General features: G+C 34.3%; 1 protein-coding gene and 1 pseudogene across 1 annotated transcript; one reads left to right on the forward strand and one right to left on the reverse strand.

Moving 5' to 3' along the window:
* The first annotated feature begins 2,039 nt into the window (after window positions 1-2,039).
* Window positions 2,040-9,378, forward strand: LOC138320407 (uncharacterized; annotated as a pseudogene).
* A 95-nt stretch (window positions 9,379-9,473) lies between these two features.
* On the reverse strand, window positions 9,474-12,227 carry LOC138320425 (apolipoprotein D-like). The gene is made up of 4 exons (XM_069263386.1): window positions 12,043-12,227; window positions 11,653-11,777; window positions 10,807-10,901; window positions 9,474-9,843 (listed from the first exon to the last, which is right to left on the reverse strand). Exons 1-4 carry the CDS (start codon window positions 12,160-12,162, stop codon window positions 9,620-9,622), a joined length of 564 nt encoding a protein of 187 aa, XP_069119487.1. The 5' UTR covers window positions 12,163-12,227; the 3' UTR covers window positions 9,474-9,619.
* Window positions 12,228-20,936: the final 8,709 nt, after the last annotated feature.

Here is a 20,936-nt window from a genome sequence, read left to right on the forward strand (position 1 = left end):
ACACGACGTCGTATAGCCATCGTGTCGCATTCGCTCAGCATTCGTGTGTCCTTCATTCAGCTTTCGTATCCGCGTTGACCTCGTGTTTGATTCGAATACAATCGTGTAGCCTTCTTTAGGCATCATATTTTCATCGGCTATCCCTTCGGTGAAGACGTCGGGTAAGACATCCTTCGGGATGATTTTCACCCGAAATTGAAAATTTCATAATCGTATGACCATCGGATATCAATATCGGGACAGTGTGACGCGGGCATCATAAAAATCATTTTTCTGTGGGCGCCAAAATCCCTCTATGACCTCTTCTTGTACATATCGATTTCGGAATCACTGGTTTATACTTATTTTACATTAAAAAAACAATTTTAAAAAATACATGTAAAGCTATGTTCAATGTAGTGTTGTCTGTTCCCTGCAGGTAGGGCGTTAGAATTGTACCTGCTGCCCCTATTGCATGATCGTAAAAGGCGACTAAATTTAGGATCTTATCTTTTCTCTTCTTCCTATTAACTTTATCTTTCCTAATGTCTCCCTTGGCACCGCCTCACTTGTGGCCTTGAGTTGAGCGTTCGCCCCTGTGAGGAAGGCTCTGGGTTCTGTCCCCTGGTTGAGACACACCAAAGTCTATAAAAGTGGTAGTTTCTGTTCCTGCTTAGCGCTCAGCAAACAGGGAGTGGGATGACTGGTTCGCCCTTTGTCAGTATAATGTGACAGGGTGGGGTTTGTTGCTTGGTGTCTTCGGCGTCATGCTTCAGTGATATAGCACTATAAAAAGGATAACAGTTCCACTATACAAGAAGACACAACATGAATATACCGCAGTCTCCCAAAACATGCACCTCGCACAACATACACGCAACACACCGCATACATGGGAGGCCGTCCTTACATGACCATAGCTGTTAATAGGACGTTAATTAAACAAACAAACAAACCATATTCACAAACAACATATCATATGATTTTGGCCTTTTTCTTTACTTACCGGTTCACATAAGAAAAGGAAGAGGTAATAGCCGAAATAGAAGCATTTTCACCACAATATGAACATGGTTCAAGGCTAAAACTGGTGACAAATGGGTGAATTGTGATAGAAATGTAGTGTATTCTTGAGCAGGCATTAGGTCTACCATCGCTATATATAGGCACTTGAATGTCTCTGTCATGTGACAGATGTAAATAAAACGGCAAAATACTGTATTGCCATAATATTACCCATTTCAGTACTGATGCAAAACAACCTAGTGAAAACATATTGTGTAGATAGGTCATAAATATCATAAGACACGTGTAAAACACTATTATGACGTCATATTCAAAATATTTTAAAATAGTTTTAAAAAATGCTCCGTTTTTCTCTACCGCCAGGTTCATACCATTGATACTATTATATATACATATAAATATACTGTACTGTTGGTAAAAAATCGTGCCAGGTCCCTGTTGTTCCACGATTACAAGGAGACACAATACTTATATATTACAAGAGTTTATCTGTGAAATGTTCGATAGACTTTCTGTATGAAACGAATATTTCTGTAAGGATTTCACCGTCAAGTTTAAACACATGATTGTAAGATGTCTATCTTAGTCAGCGTTCGGATAGGAGAATGAACCTGTTTTAGTGTTTGAGTATTTATCCTGTGTTATTAACCTATAAAGATTTGTGTGTGTTAGAAAATTCACATTTAGGATTTTATTGGGCGAACCAATCCCAATACACCTACATTTGAGCGCTCGCCCCTGTGAGGAAGGCTCTGGGTTCTGTCCCCTGGCCGAGACACACCAAAGTCTATAAAAGTGGTAGTTTCTGCTCCTGCTTAGCGCTCAGCATAAAGGGAGTGGGACGACTGGTTTGCCCGTTGTCAGTATAATGTGACCGGGTGGGGTGTGTTGCCTGGTGTCTTCGGCGGCATGCTTCAGTGATATAGCACTATAAAAAGGGCAACAGTTCCACTATACAAGAAGACACAACACGAATATACCGCAGTCTCCCAAAACACGCACCTCGCGCAACATACACGCAACACACTGCATACATTGGAGGCCGTCCTTACATGACCATAGCTGTTAATAGGACGTTAATTAATCAAACAAACAAACAAACATTTTGAATACAATTAATATATGATACATGTATTGCATGTTCCTGTCATAATTCTGACGTAAACATGCACATGGATGGTATATAATGAAACAAATATGTGGTATCTGATCAAAGTTTTATATAGGTTTTATACAACTGCTTAGGGCTGATTAGTATGCGTAATTCGGTAACACGCAATCATTTTTTATTTCAATAGAATAATGCAGTTCATTGCCAATTCTTGGTAGTAGACTGCCCAAACAAACTACTCGTGCAAATAACCTTTAAGGACAATACACTATTGTTTTATCTTATTTATAATCTGGAAGTTTGCCAAGAATGCGGGTAAATAAAGCAGTTTGGAATTATTCGGTACACAGTGTTTCATACATCCGCATAACATTTGAGTAAGGTAAGTGTTTTTTATTAGATATGATAGTAGTTTTATCACTGATACTGTCTTTTTTATGCTTTACAATTGTTCATTTTAGACCAGGCAATGAGTTTTCTCCATAAGAGGTTGAACACATTTTTTAACAGAAATCGGTTGAATGGTTGGTTGTGTTTCTTGACACATGAAACAGTCCACCCGAATCCCTCTATAGCAAAGCCTCGTTTTGGTTTCAAATCCAAATCCGCCTTTATTGCGTATTAGATTAGACTTATTAGAGTAAGTATTGGAACTAAGCGAAATACAAAAACGTTTGAGGTGTCTACTTTAACTAATTTGAGGATGACAAATCGATTGATGATACTTTTTTAAAATTTGTTTTTTCTAGTTGAAAGTCTATGATGAAGTGACATCTATGAAAACAACTATATAGCAATATGTATGATTAAATGAGTTTCAGAACGAATTAATACTAGCAATGATAACGAGCCTATATTCAAAGACATACCCAGTCATGCAAGTGGAATGTTATTATAAACATAATGTTATTACAAAATACAATGCAACATATTGGACGAATGAACAAATCACATTTAATGAGTTCAAAAACATGCAATCAGATACCAAATATTTTGTTCAGTCATATATATGAGGAAACGGTGTCGACTAACAGAAAACTTACAGTTCGCTAAACAAACTGAAAAAGAAAGGTCGTGTTATGTACAATGTTGATGGATGGGCAAGTATATTATATATTATATTAAATTATAAACAGATGATATAATAGCAGATCAATGGATAGAGAAAACAATTCTGAAAGGAGGGGTATCAGTTTGGGCCGAAACTAAGATAGTTTAAACACTTGCTTAAACATTGAAAACCTATAAGATACCTAATTGGCAGACGATATCTTTCATTGAATATGACCTAATTCTTCCCAATCACCAACTTCATGTGACCCTAAGATGCAATAATCTTAAGCAGATATTGACAAATTCCAAATAAAGCTCTAAACGTCACTTTAAAGCTATGAAATGGTTGAAAAATTAAAGCATTTTCATCTAAGTAACCATATTTAGTCGCCTTTTACGATCATGTAGTGGGGTAGCAAGCACAATTATAATATCCTACCTTTAGTGAAGGTGTTCCGTGAAATAGGCTCATAAAACAATCTAAAATAATAATATAAAAGCCTGCTTTTGAACAGAGGATGCTTAAATATGACCTAATTTACGCACGTGACCTTGTCAATGTGACCCTAGGATTTAATCAACTTCAGCAGGTTATATCAATATCCAGATGCAGTATTAAACAATAAATTCATGATATAAAATCGTTGAAAAATCTTAGTTTTCAGCAAAAAAATATTAAAAGTTTTTAATGCTAAAGTTGAACAACTGTAACCCACTGTCTAAATGTTCCATCAGTTTTCGTAACTGAACTTAACAAATTTAATATTTACATGCGAAAAATATCATCTCTATTCTAATATTTAGTTAATAAGGACTTAAACAATGAAAATGTGAATTTTCACCCTGTGACCTTTGGCTCCTAAAATTACCATGTGCGCAGAAAAATTTATGCCGCCTATAACAAAATTGAACGTATAGTGATGGCGGCCATTTTGGATTTGAACCGAAACCGAGGTTTGCCATGTTGAGATTCGAGTGAATGTCTTTGAGTTTAGTGTACCTGTATTAAACCCAAATCAGTTAAGAAACCTTTGCTAACATTATTGTCCAGCCAAAGTTAGTAAAAACTGACGGTACAAAAAGTTTAGTCATATTTGCTTGTTTAGTCTAAATATATATATATGATTTAGACTTTAGATATGTATTGTGTTTCTTTGATATATATAATAATATACCATGATAGTTTTATGTTTGCTATATATTAACCTACTCTGTTGTATTGCAGATTGAAGAAATTTAAAGGAGAAACAATGGGAGATAAACAAATCAAAAGATTCCTTGATGACATAAGAGACGAATTTCTGAAGTGCGAACTTTGTAACAATTTATTTGATGATGATAAACACATCCCCGTGCACTATCCGTGCTCTCACTCAGCCTGCAAAGCATGTGTAGAGAGTCGATTTCTGATCAATTCAAGGAACGAAACTTTAGTTATTTGTACAGTGTGTAAAAACTCCTTCTTTTTGTCCAACAGAGACATCTCAGTTTTTCCACACAACTATACTTTGATTGATCTGCAAACCTTCATCTCGTCTAAAAAGATATGTAGTCATTGCTCAAACCAAATGTCCACGGCATTCTGCACGGATTGTGATTTGAATCTATGTAGACAATGTAACGAGGAAATACATATCGACAAAAATCTAAATCACAATGTCAAATTTGAGCAAGAGAAATCAAAGCCTGCCGTAGACGCCTGTCACGTGTGCGAGAATCAATCTGATATTTATTGTCCTACGTGTAAGATTTTCTTTTGTTATCCATGTGGAGATGTTCAACACAATGACGAATCGGTTGGAACTCATGACGTACATAAAGTAAACCAGTACAACATCGAATTGCTACCACCGGAGGAAGAGATCAATCTATTCATAAAGCTACAGAAGACATTTTGTGAGTAATTGTGATTTTACTCAACAAAATTTTTCAATTTTGTTATTATCTTGGGGATATTTTTACCACTTACGATTTAATGCCATCAGTACATCATGAATGATTTTTTATTTCAATGGTTTACCAAATTTTATTTTTTAATCTTGACCATATTTATTATTAGTATTATTTCAAAATCTTATTTATGATAACGTGATAGCTATGGAAAAGTGTTCTTTTTTATCTCAGCTTTTTATTTTTCTATCTTAATTTTTGTTGAAGTCTTATTTATGATAACATGAGTGCTATGCAAGATGTTTGTGATGCTAATGGCATATTATTGTCATATTCAATATTATAGGGACAGGCTTTCTGTAGGCATGTTGCCTGTTAACCAATACATCTGCATACTAAAATATTCTTGGATCGAAATCATTAAAAAAATACAGTTAAATAAGAGTCGTCTCGGGTACATATAAATAGGACCATCTCTTATTCATCCATCGGAAAATCACCGAGGATACACGTCTGAGGCTGTTAAGACATAATAAGCATTTATTTGTTTATTGATTGATTTGTTTACAAATATTTTACTAAAGGGTTTCAATTTTTGAAAATTTGTTTCAGGTAATTCAATTGAGGTTGTCCTCGAAGGTTACAATCTTCTGATCTTGAAAGTACAGATCATGTTGGAACATATTCTCTCATTTGTTACAATGAAGAAGCTTGTATTAACAATCTCAGTGATCACGTTATTCCTGGGAATGTTCCTGAATAGCTTCCCAGCATATACCGTGCTACCACTGGGGACAGGTAAATATACGTACATATACATACTTAACATGTTGCAGTGTTATACATCAATGTTGATGAGGTCGTTCTACTTATTCAGTAACTTATATCAATTGAAATTGCCATAAATTATTATCAAGGTCATTCATATTAACAAACTTTTAAAATTCTAAACTTGTTAGCCCTTGACCTCAGCATTTCAGCATGCTATAGGTCCAATATCAGGTCTAAGCTTTTCAGAACATGACAAGAAGTAGTTGAAAGATATAAGGTTTGTAACCTTGAATGAAGGTCACGGTCATTCATGTTACTAAATTTAATACCCATTTATCTCATTATCTCCCAAAATATGTAAGAAAGCACCACTGGCAAGGCATTACAGACAGGGAAGGCTGTTCAACGATTGGATTATGGCTATTTTGGTGGTAGTTTCAGGATATGCATATACCTCAAGTTATTCAAGACCGTGACTTTATGAAATAATTTCTTCGTCGATCATTTTCTTTTTTGATACAATAAATTGTTTTAATTGTTTTGTAAATAACAACATTGATAATCCCATGAACCATTATGTTAAATATTTATTGTTTTAACTATGTTAATTATTTTAAGATTACATATTGAAATATAGGTTATATAATAACAGGAAAACAAACAGTGAATTTAGACAACGGGAAATATTTCCAATATTAATTACGTCCTTATCAATAGCAAATGACAATATTCTATTCCTTTTCTGTAACAATTGGTCTGCTTTCATGTTTGTGAGGATTTCTTTTAGTAATTTACGAGCATCAATTTTATTTCATTACCAACAAAAGTTCTTACAAAAATTCATACTGAAGAGGTTTTTCAATACATATAGCATACAATATTTTGTTTGATTTCTTCGAAACTTTGACAGGAGATGCATAACATTATGGTTGCTTGCTAAAACAAGAATATCGAACTATGGGGAAATTAAGTGCTATGTGAGACTACAATGTTATTAAGCCGTGAAACACAATCATCCAATTAGTCGCATCTAACAACAATATCACTTTTAGGCAATCTATTTAAAAGGACTTTTGAAACCATTTAGAAATATCTTCCATTGAAAAACCACTGTAATCATTTAAATTCTGTTTCAGTCGAAAGGTTAAACCTGACGTGTCAACGCAGTTATGAAACAGAACTCGAGAGTTATGAAGGGGGGACGTCGACAGTCAAACAACATTCAAGTCTGTGTAAAGTCAATCTACATCACCGCGAATTACGCAATAGACCTAAGATTTATTTTGCAATTGATGTAAACATACACATAAACAGACGACCACGGACAACCACTGGCCAAGAAAGTGCAATTATAAAGTTGCAATTATTTTACCAAACACATATTTCTAAAAGGCGTCGTAGAGGTTATTGGTCTATATTCAGATGCAAAAGAGTCAGAGGGGAACCTGCTCTTTGTCTTGGCAAAGAAAGCAACGACGGAAAAAGAATTTTGCGCTACGAACAGAAGGTCGTCAGTGCAGTAACGGTGGGAAAAAACAAGACGGTTCCGTTTCTCTTCATCATAGATAACAATATTTAAACACACCATGGAGATAATCGCAATCACAGTAGGTTGGAAGGATGAAGTATCTTTGCACAATTACGACAAAACACAAAACTTAGGCGTGTATATTTTGCTTGGCGATGAAGAGTCTGCAGAACATAACTCGGCGAATATAAGAAGTGGACCAAATCTAAAAGTTGGAGATATACAGACGACAACCGTTTCTGCCTATTCCCTGTCGATTGTATACTTGATGATGTATCCTGTCCGCTGTCTTCTATATTCTCTTCAGTCTGAACTATTGGATATGCTCGAAACAGTAAAAGGACATTTGCATGGATTCTACTCAATGTTTCGCTGATTTGATGAGAACACGGCACACATATACATCGACACTACGATGTTTGATAGTTAATTATACACGATCATGAAGTACGGAATCGTCATTTTATTCATAAAATTTAAAAAATTTTATCTCAATGCAAATATGTACTGAAGTTCCACCGAGATCAAAATCGTCATGTGGACATTTAAGATCGTTTTTCGGCAGATGATCAATGTCGACACTTAGGATTAGAAATCTTTTGACAAAACACAATTTTGATAGATATATAAAATGAAATAAACCAATGTTAGGAAATAATATTCAACTTAAGTTGCCGACAGCTGCTATCCCGTGTGTCTTTACCTTCATAGAATAATGACCCTGGATAGTTTTCCTATGTCAAGTCGTTTTAAAAGGTTTAGATCTTTTGTCATGTTGAACCATTTTTGACTCTATATGAAAATATGAATGTCCCCACATTAGTCCTGACTAACTATTAGGGCCTGATGTGTCCTAGGTGTCATAATAGTGTTTACACGTCCTTTGTGTCATTTTGTTTCAGACCTCAGATGACCGTTAAAACCCTGGGCCTCTTGTTTCATATCGCACTTGCCATATCATTTCTGCCTAAATATCGTTTATGATTCGTGTTACATCACGGGATTGATATATATATATAAATAAAATGTCGTCTCTCTATTTTATCTAACACTTAGATCATTTGCATAGAATCATATTAAATTCGTGTTTGTCTTGATGTAGAATAAAACTTTTTGAAGTGGCATCAATGTAATACAATTTAATTCATTCGAACGATTCGGGCCAATCACTGTCGTTCTTTTGACATAAATTGAAGGTAATGTAATATATTACAAATAACATAAAATATCTTAATTAAATCAAACGAATACCTTTTAAACGAAAATGTAGGTAATGGTCATCATTTTGGACCAATACATCGTAACAGGTTATCAAATAACGTAAAATATTCTTTACGGCAATATATTACGGTATAAACAGTTTTTATGACCACATAACCAATATTTAATGCTAAGTTGTTACGTTAGAAACGCATGTATTCTTGATCAAATATCTCAAATGGAAACTGGTCGGAAGAAATAAATAAAAAACAACATCACAGTTGATGCGAAAGGATTGCATGTTAGTTTATTCGATATTTATTTTGACACCCATGTCCTTTGTTTTCAGGGAGCCAAAATCGCTTATATGCACACAATATGAATTCAAGGGCTGCCATTATAGGCTTTGAATATAGAAACAAATAGTGTACTGGAACTTTGTTTCACTTTTGAATAAACCAAATAGTTGTTATTATTTCTGGGTGAATCCAGTCACTTTGCTAGGTTAGATAAGATAGACGTATTTCTGTGAATCCAGCCACTTTGCTAGGTTAGATAAGATAGATGTATTTCTGGGTGACTCAAGCCACATTGCTAGGGTAAGTTAATTGTATTATAAGGTAATGCGGAGGTCGTTGTTCTTTTTATCGTTACGATACACATCGGTTGAAGTATGCCGAGGTTTTTTTATCACATTATAGCTCATAAACTTGTTTAACTTGGATCCCAAATTTGATTTGTATTTAGCTTTAGTTTTAATAGCAAACCCTTTAGAACTAACCATGAATTAAGATTAAGCTTAAATTTCATCTTTCTATGCGAAAATTTCATCTTTCTATGCGAAAACACAAGATTACATATGTTCTAGTCAAAAATGCCAATAATGCGGTGTTTCATCATACACAAGAACATGTACACAGTTAAAAATACATATTTACTTTAAATGAAGATGCAGATCCGATTACTTTATACTGTTTTCTTAACAAAAAAATCGCAAGAGGATAAAGGAGACGTTAGGAAATCTAGCTATTTCATGTTTTTACTTTAAACATCAGCAGGGTTTAACAACCAGTCTGCTCGGTTTTCAAAAAGTTGTCAGTTTTTACGCCAAACCCAGTCAGCTTCTGATAAAGTTTTTGTTGGGTTTCGGGGGCTAGAGTTCTCTCCCTTGACAGAATCCAACAGAACTCCGCGTGAGTAAGGCCTAGGACCTCTTTACATGAATATATAAGTGTATAGTTGGTATAATCAGTGTCCAATACCCAGTAGTTACCGTAAGGAATTCCTGAAAATATACATGTAAAAATATCGGTAAAAAATGTGCAGATGAACAATGATTCTACAATAACTTATTTAATAAAAGCTTTAGATTGCATATTTTATTTGATTGTATATCGTAATGGTATCATATAACTATGATGTATTCAATCGATTAAAAAAGTATCCATGGTTCCATCGATGCTATTTAATAATTTATGTGATAATATGTAATAGCTGGATGACAAAATCGTTCCACAACGTCGCGATTTCAAGCTTCCGCCCTTCCGGTCGACCTTTTTTAACAAGTTACAAACGATAAACAAGAAAAATAGTTAAAATAAGATTTGATCGACGTATTACAGTAAACCTTAGTTGATTCTATATCAAGAAATAACACATTAAGATTATAAATTAAAATATTGTTGGGGACTATTTTTTCTTCATTATTTTTCTAATATGAAACTAGCGTGATGTTTGAAATCAGCTTATCACGCACGAGAATCGTTGTATTTATAGTGTTTTCATAGGCAAGTATAAGTTGGTTGATTCATATAGTGACGAAACACTCAGAATGTAAATATATATAAATGAAAATAATTATCTAGTAATCCATAAGACATCCTTCAAGTTTCATTGTTCACACATCTTCACTATGCGCTCGGAGAAATTACATCAATGGTTAACGATCATGTTGGATTTTCAAAAATCAGGATGATCATATGTCTAACATTTTACTGAAGTCTCAAAAGTCTTGAAACAACAAGGTACAAAGAGAATTCATATGTTAATTGTAGATAAATACCGTATCGGTGATAATCTTCAATCATAAAATTCGGGAGAGCTGTCGAGTGTATTTCTTTTTCGCAAAACTAAATACGCAAAAGGTGTTGGAGCGTGGAATTTAGGATATGAAATTATAGGATGTACGAGTTGGTGGATATAAAACGCCAGGCTTCTAATGATAATGATGGGGAATAAGGATACGTACCTTCTGCAAATTTCACGAGAAGCTTTGCTGGCTCAGATTTGTCGGGAATGTAAGCATCTCCTACCGCCTCAATGACTTTACCTTCGTCTTTTAATCTGAAACGTCCGTCAAAGTTCACAATAACATTGAAATATTAATCCAGGAATTTTATTTCGTCAGTATGGTATATTTTGTATTATGATAACATCGAAAATTATTATACTGAATGTAAAAAGATTTACTGTCTACAACTTTAAAATTATGTTAGGCCAAAATAATTGTCTGTTTAGGGGTACCCTAATTTTTTACCCCGATCCTATTTTTTTACCTTTTTCTACGAAAAAAATCAAAATTCGGGATTTCGACCTCAGACTCTGGTTCCGGCCATTACTTAAAAGTGAAAGACAATAAAAAAAAATCCGACCTACCGACCCTATTTTCTTTTGCAAATGTAACCCAAAACAGACATATTTTTGGCCTTATATAAATAACGTGTGATTAAAGATGTTACATATATGAGTTGATGATTATAGCAGTAACAACATGGAAGGAGCAATTAAACAATAATGTACGGTAAGTTACAAAATGTTAGAAAACTTTCTAATGAAATAACCAACAGGGTAGTAAAAGACCCAGACCCAGATTCAGCAATGGTCTTTCAACATACAAATTCTTTATATGAAAGCATAACAGTAGACATTAAGGAAAACATCAAATGAAGGAACTTTCCTGAACTTCTGAAAATCTTCCTTTAGGCCACTTTAAGTTAAAAGAGTCACATAAGTTAATGTTAAATTTTGGAATACAACCCCTCCTTTAGTTATAATGGTACAAATCTAAATACTGTTTGTTAAACTATAATCTTACGATAGGCCTTTATTGTCCACGCGGATGTGTCCGTCCTCTTTAAGTTGATAATTTGCCTTTGTGCATTTGGTATTATCCTCAAATCCAACATAAAATTTCAGCACTTCATACCAGTCACCTAGATACTTAAAATAAAATCAAAATATGTATCTTCAGTACCGCATAGAAGAAACTTAAATTTTGAAAAAGATATCGCTAATACAACACAACATAGAGAATAGATAACTATTTATAAACTTTAAGATGACATTTACAGTATACAGTGGAAGAAATCAAAGAAATGCGTTTTTAGATCTGCATAGCAGTTAACAAAATACTAAACATACTTTAAATTTGTGACATCATCGTTCGTATTCATCAAGTGCTAAGCTTTTATATATTAAATCTCACCTTTTGTAAATCAAACGTCTGTTGTACAGTGACTGCAGGACATTTGCCCTTTCCGAACACCTGACAAACTGATACATCAACAACAAGAACGAGGACAACGAATATCAGAGCCGATCGCATGACTGTTATAAGGAACCGACAAAGACAAAAATATCCAATATAGAAGCATCTGATGTTTATATGTCTATTATTTGAGGGTCTGAACCACGATAACACAAGATAAGGGCCAGGGAGTGTTACTTAACCAGACTCTTGATAATAGATTTATTTAGGTAGAAATGATTACATTTGTTAGCAAACACATCACATTTTTAAAAGTACAGAGTCTTGTATAAAAACCCAATAACGTTAATGAACAGTGTTGAATTTAAAATTATATATATATATATCTTATAACTTGATCTTTCCTTTGGAGTCTCTGTGTTATCAGGTCGTGATGTCTTCGCATTCGGCTGTATTAAGTTGACCATAAGGAACTCCTTACGTAAGTTAATGGAAAGGTCACTTATGTAGCTAATCTTATGAAACGACCAAGTCATGTACTTAAAAGTATTTATACAGTTCACAAGTACAAACACTTACGGAAACATCATGCAAATTGTCATTCTGATAATTGATTCAAATTCTGTGAGACATATGAATGAAAGGTTTAAAAATACAAACATATTCTATGCTGCTTCTCGTGCCACTAATCCGTTGTTTAATATAGAATTGTAATATGTAGAATGCTTCTATTTTTAACCGAGAGTAAAGATCAAGTCTTGGGAGCGCATCAGTAAATAACGATTGCAATTATTTCAGAAGGTAAAAGCCGATTTCACTCACTGGTTTCTTCATGCAAAGTGAAACCAAAACGAACCAGGATGGAAACAGAAGTAGTATAAGATCTAATGATTTTTTTTAACTTTTACATGGGAGGCCGTCCTTACATGACCATAGCTGTTAATAGGACGTTAATAAATCAAACAAACAAACAAAATAGTTTCGGGGCCGCGGTGGCCGGGTGGTTAAGACGTCTAGATGTATTACATCTACCAATGGGTCGCGAATTCGAATTTCATGTGGAACTGTTATTTATGCTGATACTGACCGCTGGTGTAGCAATGTACAGTTAGATAATCATGTGGAACTGTTATTTATGCTGATACTGACCGCTGGTGTAGCAATGTACAGTAAGATAATAAATTTTTGCAAAATAAGTCACAGTCAGAAAACGATGCATACAATATATATTAAAGTGTATATTGCGCAATCAATACTTCATTCCATATAGGATATAGTGCGATTAGTGCAAAGGAATTGTTTCTTTAGTTTAGTTTTTAGTTTAATTTAAACGTATTTTATTGCAAACAAATTTACAAAAGGATCGGACACAAGTTATTACAACTTATTAAACCCTCTCACAACAACAATAACATATACATAATTACAATTGCTTTAAATACATATAAAGTTAGATAATGAATAAATATATAAATATCTTTTTAGAGAGGGAGAGGGAGCATTACATTTTAATTATTATTATGGATGGGTAAAAAATATATATAATGTGCAAAATAATACAAGCAACAATAGTATATTCGATAAAGCATATACTGTGTAACAAACAAAGGTACATAATCTATTTGGCATGTCACAAAGGTTACAATATTGATTTCTCAAAACTTTTTGCTGCCCTTTATAAAATGTAGAACACATATGAATAGTTTCGAATCGGTATTTGAAGATAGTTCTTGACTACCAAATAGCAGTAAGTCAAGATCTAAGGGAATATTCAAATTTAAATTATTTAATTTCTGAACTAAAATGTTTCTTTCTATATCAATAGGACACACTCAAAGAAAAAATGATAAGCATTCTCACATAAATGTCCACACAAACAGCTCGGAGCTTCTGCAAGGTTCATTCGAAATAAATCATAATTTAAGGAACTACACTGAGCTAAGAATGAATAATATTAATTTTGCGGTCGCCGATACCAAAGAAAGGAGGAGGAGAGATATAGTAAATAGGTTTTAGAGAATTTTTGGAAATGGTCATTGAAGCTGACGATCTAACAGAATTGTCTAGGGAGTTCCAACAACGAAGTGTTGACGGTAAAAATGAAGATGAAGTTGACGATAATCTATAATATGGGATTCTAAAATTATTTACATTTTTCAATGGATATCCGACATTATCTTGAACAGTAGAAGGAAGTAGGTAAGAAAGATATTCTGGAGTTTGATCGTTATGCATCTTATAAAAAAGTTGAAGTTTTCTTCTCTTTCTTCTATCCAATATAATTTTTAATCAGTTTCAAATTGTAAGGCATGAACACATGCATAAGATGGAATACCCGTAACAATTCTTGCAGCTTCGCGTTGAGCTTTTTCAAACTTTTCAGCTTCTAAAATGGTACAACCATCCCACAATTCACAAGCATGCTTTAAGATTGGTAAAATAAACCTTAAGTAAATTCTCAAGAGAGCATCTCTTCTTAATATAAATTTCAATTTTCTCATAGCATTTATTTTCTTCGTAACTGAAGAGTATATAGCTTCGACATGCCCCCCCCCCCCCCCCCATTTTATACTAGAGTTCAAAGTCTCACCCAAATGTTTATGACTATCCGTAAAGTCTAAAAAAAATTCCGTCAAACACAAGTTCTAGCATTTCATCTATTTCAGTTCTATTCGAGATAAAAAGCACGTCGGTTTTATCAGGGATAAAAGTGACCAACCAGGTTTTGGCCCACGTATTAAGAGCTTCAAGATCTCTATTTAGGATCGTTTGAATTTCAAAACAGGAAGATGAGGAACATTAGAGAGATGTATCATCAGCGAACAGACGAGATGCAGAATAAAAAATATCGGCTATATCGTTTATGTATATCAAAAATAAGAGAGGTCCTAAGATAGAACCTTGCGGAACTCCAGCATCAATAGAGCTCAATTTTGAGACGGATTCATTTATACAAACCATTTGCTGCCTTTGATTTAACTGGTCCTTTAACCAAACGATCACTTCATCACCAATTCCATATGACTTTAATTTTACTAATAGACCTTTATGCCAGACACGGTCAAAGGCTTTAGAAATATCACAAAATACAATACAGGTATTGTTTTCTTTCTTCAAGCGATAAACAAATATTATGATACATTTCTAATAATTGATACACAGTGGAGCGACCTGACAAAAAAACCCGACTGGTATTTATAAAACAAGGAGTAATTATGAAAATAGTTATAGATATGCTTAAAAATGACACGTTCAAAAACTTTACCCACATTTGATAATAGAGAAATTGGACGATAGTTCGATGGAGAGTGCTTATCACCCTTTTTAAATAATGGCATAACTTTTGCTAGTTTCCATGACCTGGGGTATACACCAGTAGTTAGTAACATATTAAATAATATTTCAAGTGGTTTATAAATAGTGCTACAAACATTTTTTAACATATGGTGACTGATTTCATCATGACCCGAGGCCTTGCCGAGTTTAAAAGTTTTTAAGACATCTTTAATTTCACTATGATTTAATCTAATAGCTTTAAGAGTTTTATTGGTTTTAATTGCTACATCGGGGAGAGGGGTAGTACTATCATCAATTCAGGTTATACTACAAAAATAATCATTTAACAAATTAGATTAGAAAGGAATTTTTTCATGATGCAATTAATTAATTTTAATATTTTTATCTTTCAAGTAAAATTAGAAGCTCAAACTTTTCAATGGTGGTAATGCTGTTAAGTAAGTAACTTTTGTAACTGAAGAAAAATACCAATTTGTTTGCTCTTGTTTTTGATAAAGACAAAATACCGTTTTTCAGCTGTGGAGCATCTTTCATTTATTTAACGTATTTCCTGTATTGCCCCCTATTCGTATATCACCGGATGCAATAATCTCGAACCCATTTTTCACAGGGTTTTTTTTCTTCAATAATATAACGTCTGTGTAGAACACTTCATGTTTAATATACCATATATAGCATATTGTATTTATATCTTTTTAAGCATTTATTAATAAAAGTATTGTCTATCAAAAAATATATACACCGTGGTCACACTGTCTGCAATGAAAATGAAGATGAAAGTCACCTTTTGATCAGACTCAAATATGCCAACCATACATCCAATTTTCTTTATGGATAGCTATGGTACTAACGACCGATAATTTTAAGTTTATAAGTTTATACAACAGTCTTGCCTGTTCATAAAACAGTCCCTTGAACAGAGGAGAGTGGGCCTGCACCCAGTATAAACTTACATGGGATTATTAACAAAACACTCCCCGTCTGGTATAACAATACAACTCTCTTACAATAATCCAAGGACTTATATGAGTTATAAATCCTTGAATAATCTTATCTACTATTCTAAATGTTTTCGAACTGAATCCTAATTAAGTTCTACATATCTAACTCAAAGATTGTGAAACTCAACAAAACAACTTAAGTGAAACTGACAAATGTCTTTAAATAGAAAAACATACACGATGTTGTTCTCATTCACTAATGTCAATTAATACATCAGAACCGTAGCGACTCTAGTCTGTATCCTGGTATGGAATAAGAAGTACCATCTCGTTCACTGGACGCACATAGGTCTCTCTGCTACAACACAAACATTTGCTTTACGTATCTTTCCATCTCCACTCGGGTTATATTAGAAAATGGTCTAAATTACTTCAACGCTTACAAATAAAAAGCGAGAGCCCTGAGCTTCTGCCTGATGAAGATTACGTTTGTGAGATCATAATAACGTTTGAACCGCTCGATCATATAATGAGCTTACTTCAAAGCTTCATATCCATGGTGATTACCAATGATTCTCAACCCCATAAGTATAAAAAAAATGGCGGCCGCAAACTGAAGCTGTCAGTGTGTAGGATTGGATTTTGAAGATTTGTTTTCCTGATATTTTCATGTACGTGTTACTTTTGTACCTTAGAAGTGCTTCGAAGCACGAAGGGCTGCGTCCTTATAACTGCTTTTGAATCGCTTTTGTACTAAAAATGAAATACAAGAAAGAGAAGAAGGCATTCCCTTTATTTTATGGTAATAGGCCTTAAAGGGTGCAGCCAGATGTTTCAGTAACTATTGATTATGCACTGTTAAAAAGTTCAATTTAAGGAAATAAAAATAGAAAAAAATATTATTCATGAATATATTCACACTCTATTCCCCCATTTGAGAAGTAAATCCACATAAGAGAAGGAAGAAATTGTCATTTTTTATTTCCATAACAGACTTTTCCGTTTTGGTTAGCTGATTAAATTGGAAGATGGTCTTCCAATCGGGCACGAAGGGCTGTGCCCTTTTAAATAAAATCAAATAACATAAAACACCTTTTATTATCTTTTAGATAATAAAAACAACACTTTGAAAATTAATGCAGTCAAAAAATCCATCAAGCGAAGATGAACACAAAGAATCATGACGTCACATCACGTCAACAAATGGCGCGAAATCATTGAGTTCATTTCTGTGAGTTTATGCTAGACAATTACTATATCATATACTTCTATAGTTTAATCTACTTCCTTTGAATTCTAAATTATGTCTTCTACATTATTTAGAAAATAGAATATACAAGTAGAGCTTCGCTCTTCCCATGCCGTGCATGATTCACTTCTAAGGTAACACGTACATGTACATCAAAATATGAGGGGAAAAAAAGCAATCTTCAAAATCCAATCCTACACACTGACAGCTTCAGTTTGTGGCCATTTCTTATACCTATGGGGTGGGGATGCTTTGAAGTAAGCTCATTATATAATCGAGCGGTTCAAACGCTATTATGATCTGGCAAACGTAATCTTCATCCGGCAGAAGCTCAGTGCTATTACTCTTTATTTGCAAGCGTTCAAGTGATTTAGACCACCTTTTAATATAATCAGCTGACCAAAAACGGAATATCAGTTAATAAAATTTCTCCGTTCTCTAATTGGGGTTTCCTTCTCAAATGAGGGTTTCTGGACAATCCAGAGTGTGAAAATATGAATAAAAAATAAACAGAAAATTCTGCTCCGTTATTTCCATAAAATGCACTTTTTAATATTGTATTGTGTACAATCAATGGGTACTGAAACTTCTGGCTGAGCCCTTTAAGGCCTTGCCTTCAGTCATATTAAATGGTATCATGACTGATTCGATCAACTGTGCAAAAAGTATTTGTAGTGTGGGACATATGTTACACTACTGAATCTCAATATATATGTTTAGTAATTACGTTACAATTTTAAGTGTATGTACATTTTTATACATATTATAATATATACATAAAAAATTGAAGACAGCTTCGATTTTCAGACTGAAGTATATCAGGACTTTCTACTTACATACACAGTCTATCGCGATATCAGTCTCTATTTCTTTACATTCTCAACGTGCTGTTGTAGAACTTTGTTGATATCGTCGTACAAGTCAAAACGCACTGCCATCTCTGTGGAAGTGCTTTTTCCATATATAGCACAGTTGTAATGCCATACGTAATCTATTTCACGTTGACTGTTAAGTCTGTGGATCAGATCCAGATTGCCCTTAGTGATATCGTCCTGCATTCGGATTCCGTGTTTTTCCTCCATAACTTTTTTCTTCCGCATACGAGAACTTTTGGCTTCATTAATGAAATATTTAACGATAAGAGGGCGGGGTTTTCCCCTGGATGGAAGTCTATGAATCGCAACAATGTCTCTCCTGTTTAGATTCACTTTGTCTCTCGCGTCCGAACTTGCTTCTTTACACATATGTATGAACTTGTCCCTTGACATATCTGCCGTCTCGTCAGCTGCCTCCTTAACTCCAATCACTCTGATATACATTTTCTACTGTATTGATGATTGTAGTTTATATCGCACCGTTTTACTTCCATGGCCTTGCGCAGCTTTTCAATTTCGTCGTCCTTCTGTTTCAGCTGCTCCTTCATTATGTCAGTTTCCATTAGGAATCAGTCGATTTTCTCGTTTACTTCCTTGTAATTCTTCTCAACTTTCGAGTTTCAGTCAGTATCTCTTCTTTCATGATTTTCAAAGCACTGTCGACAATTTCCTTAATAGCATCTGTCTCAGCCAGTTTGTGAATTAGTTGCATCTCTTCTCTCATCTGTTGTAGTAGCGATTTCAGACTTTGTAACCCACATGTGACTTTTCAAGAAGACTGTGTAACCCACATGTGATATTTCAAGAAGACTGTAAGACTAATATGAGGCTTTTCAAGAAGAATATGTGACCAACATGTGGCTTTTCAAGAAAACTGTGACCCACATGAGGCTTTTCAAAAGGACTATGTGACCCTCATGAGGCTTTTCAAGAAGACTATGTGACCCTCATGAGCCTTTCAAGAAGACTATGTGACCCTCATGAGCCTTTCAAGAAGACTTGTGACCCTCATAAGGCTTTTCAAGAAGACTGTGTGACCCACATGTGGCTTTTCAAGAAGACTGTGAGACCCACATGTGGCTTTTCAAGAAGACTGTGTGACCCACATGAGGCTTTTCAAGAAGACTATGTGACCCTCATGAGCCTTTCAAAAAGACTATGTGACCCTCATGAGGCTTTTCAAGAAGACTATGTGACTCTCATGAGCCATCAAGAAGACTATGTGACCCTCATGAGCCTTTCATGAAGACTATGTGACTCTCATGAGCCTTTCAAGAAGACTATGTGACCCACATGTGGCTTTTCAAGAAGACTGTGTGACCCACATGTGGCTTTTCAAGAAGACTGTGAGACCCACATGTGGCTTTTCAAGAAGACTGTGAGACCCACATGTGGCTTTTCAAGAAGACTGTGAGACCCACATGTGGCTTTTCAAGAAAACTTTGTGAACCACGTGTGGCACATCAAGAAGACTTCCTGACTCCCATGTGGTACTTCAAGAAAATATTGAGTCTCACACGAGACAGACATATGTACCACCTGGTAACTAAAAAAACCACAGCAGATAGGTAATAATAAGTATATTTTATTGTTTTAAGAATTGGAAATAAGTTAGAATTTTAAAGCAAAGAAGTTAATCAACATGAATACATTTACAGGCAATATAATATATATGTGATACAAAAATATTGCAGGAATATGCATAAATTCAATGGAAGACACCAGGGCCGAGATTGTGATTGAGGCTTAGAGTAAAAATAAGTCTTTAAAAAATATGTCTGTTAAGGGTTACCATGGCAAAATTATTGGCTCGGGAGGATTTTTCCCCCAAGTGTCTTTCACTCTAAAATAATGCCCAGAACCGGAGTCGAATTCCCGACTTTGAAAGTTGTATGGTCTGTGACTTGTTGTATTTTCAGCATAGAAAAAAGTATTTAAAGTGTTCTACATATTTTTCTCCGCCTCTTTAAATTTTAAACTTTCAATATTTAAAGACTTTTGTTAAGTTCGTATTCGCAAAGTTATTAAACGATTAAATTCAAATATTGATTGTTAACATGTACGCCTTTAAAATAGCTCGGAGGTATCCGAACTGTTCTGATCTGTACGGGTATTCCGAATTTGACCACATGATACCGGAGGTTCCGATCTATATGATTATTGGTAACCCTAAACAGACATATATTTTTTTTGTCCTAATATAGATAGGTCCCTTCCCTAAAATTGCATGAAATGCTATATTCCTATTTGGTTTTCAATGAAGCTTAAATACAAGAAATTCATTGAAGACCAGTTCCTAGTACAATGGCTACTGTAACTATTGAAATTACCCAATGTGAAAAAATTCTTTATTTATATTACAGTTCTTCTATTGCAATGGAGTACAGGCATGATTTGATATCAACAATTAAGTAGAAACTGTGTGTGTTTGTCCTACACTGAACTGTATTTTGATCTGTAAGTACCAGTCCCTAGTTTCATCATTTATTTTAAACGAAGAAAAAACCACCCATAGCTAAACTGTGAATG

This window comes from Argopecten irradians, chromosome 1 (assembly GCF_041381155.1).
Source record: "Argopecten irradians isolate NY chromosome 1, Ai_NY, whole genome shotgun sequence".
In the NCBI taxonomy this organism is placed as follows: domain Eukaryota; kingdom Metazoa; phylum Mollusca; class Bivalvia; order Pectinida; family Pectinidae; genus Argopecten; species Argopecten irradians.

Coding starts and splice junctions, on each gene's coding strand:
- LOC138320425 (XM_069263386.1), bottom strand. CDS start 12,162: ATGCGATCGGCTCTGATATTCGTTGTCCTCGTTCTTGTTGTTGATGTA. Junction 11,778..12,042: donor AGACGTTTGATTTACAAAAG/GTGAGATTTAAT, acceptor TTTTATTTTAAG/TATCTAGGTGACTGGTATGA. Junction 9,844..10,806: donor TCTCGTGAAATTTGCAGAAG/GTACGTATCCTT, acceptor GTATATTTTCAG/GAATTCCTTACGGTAACTAC.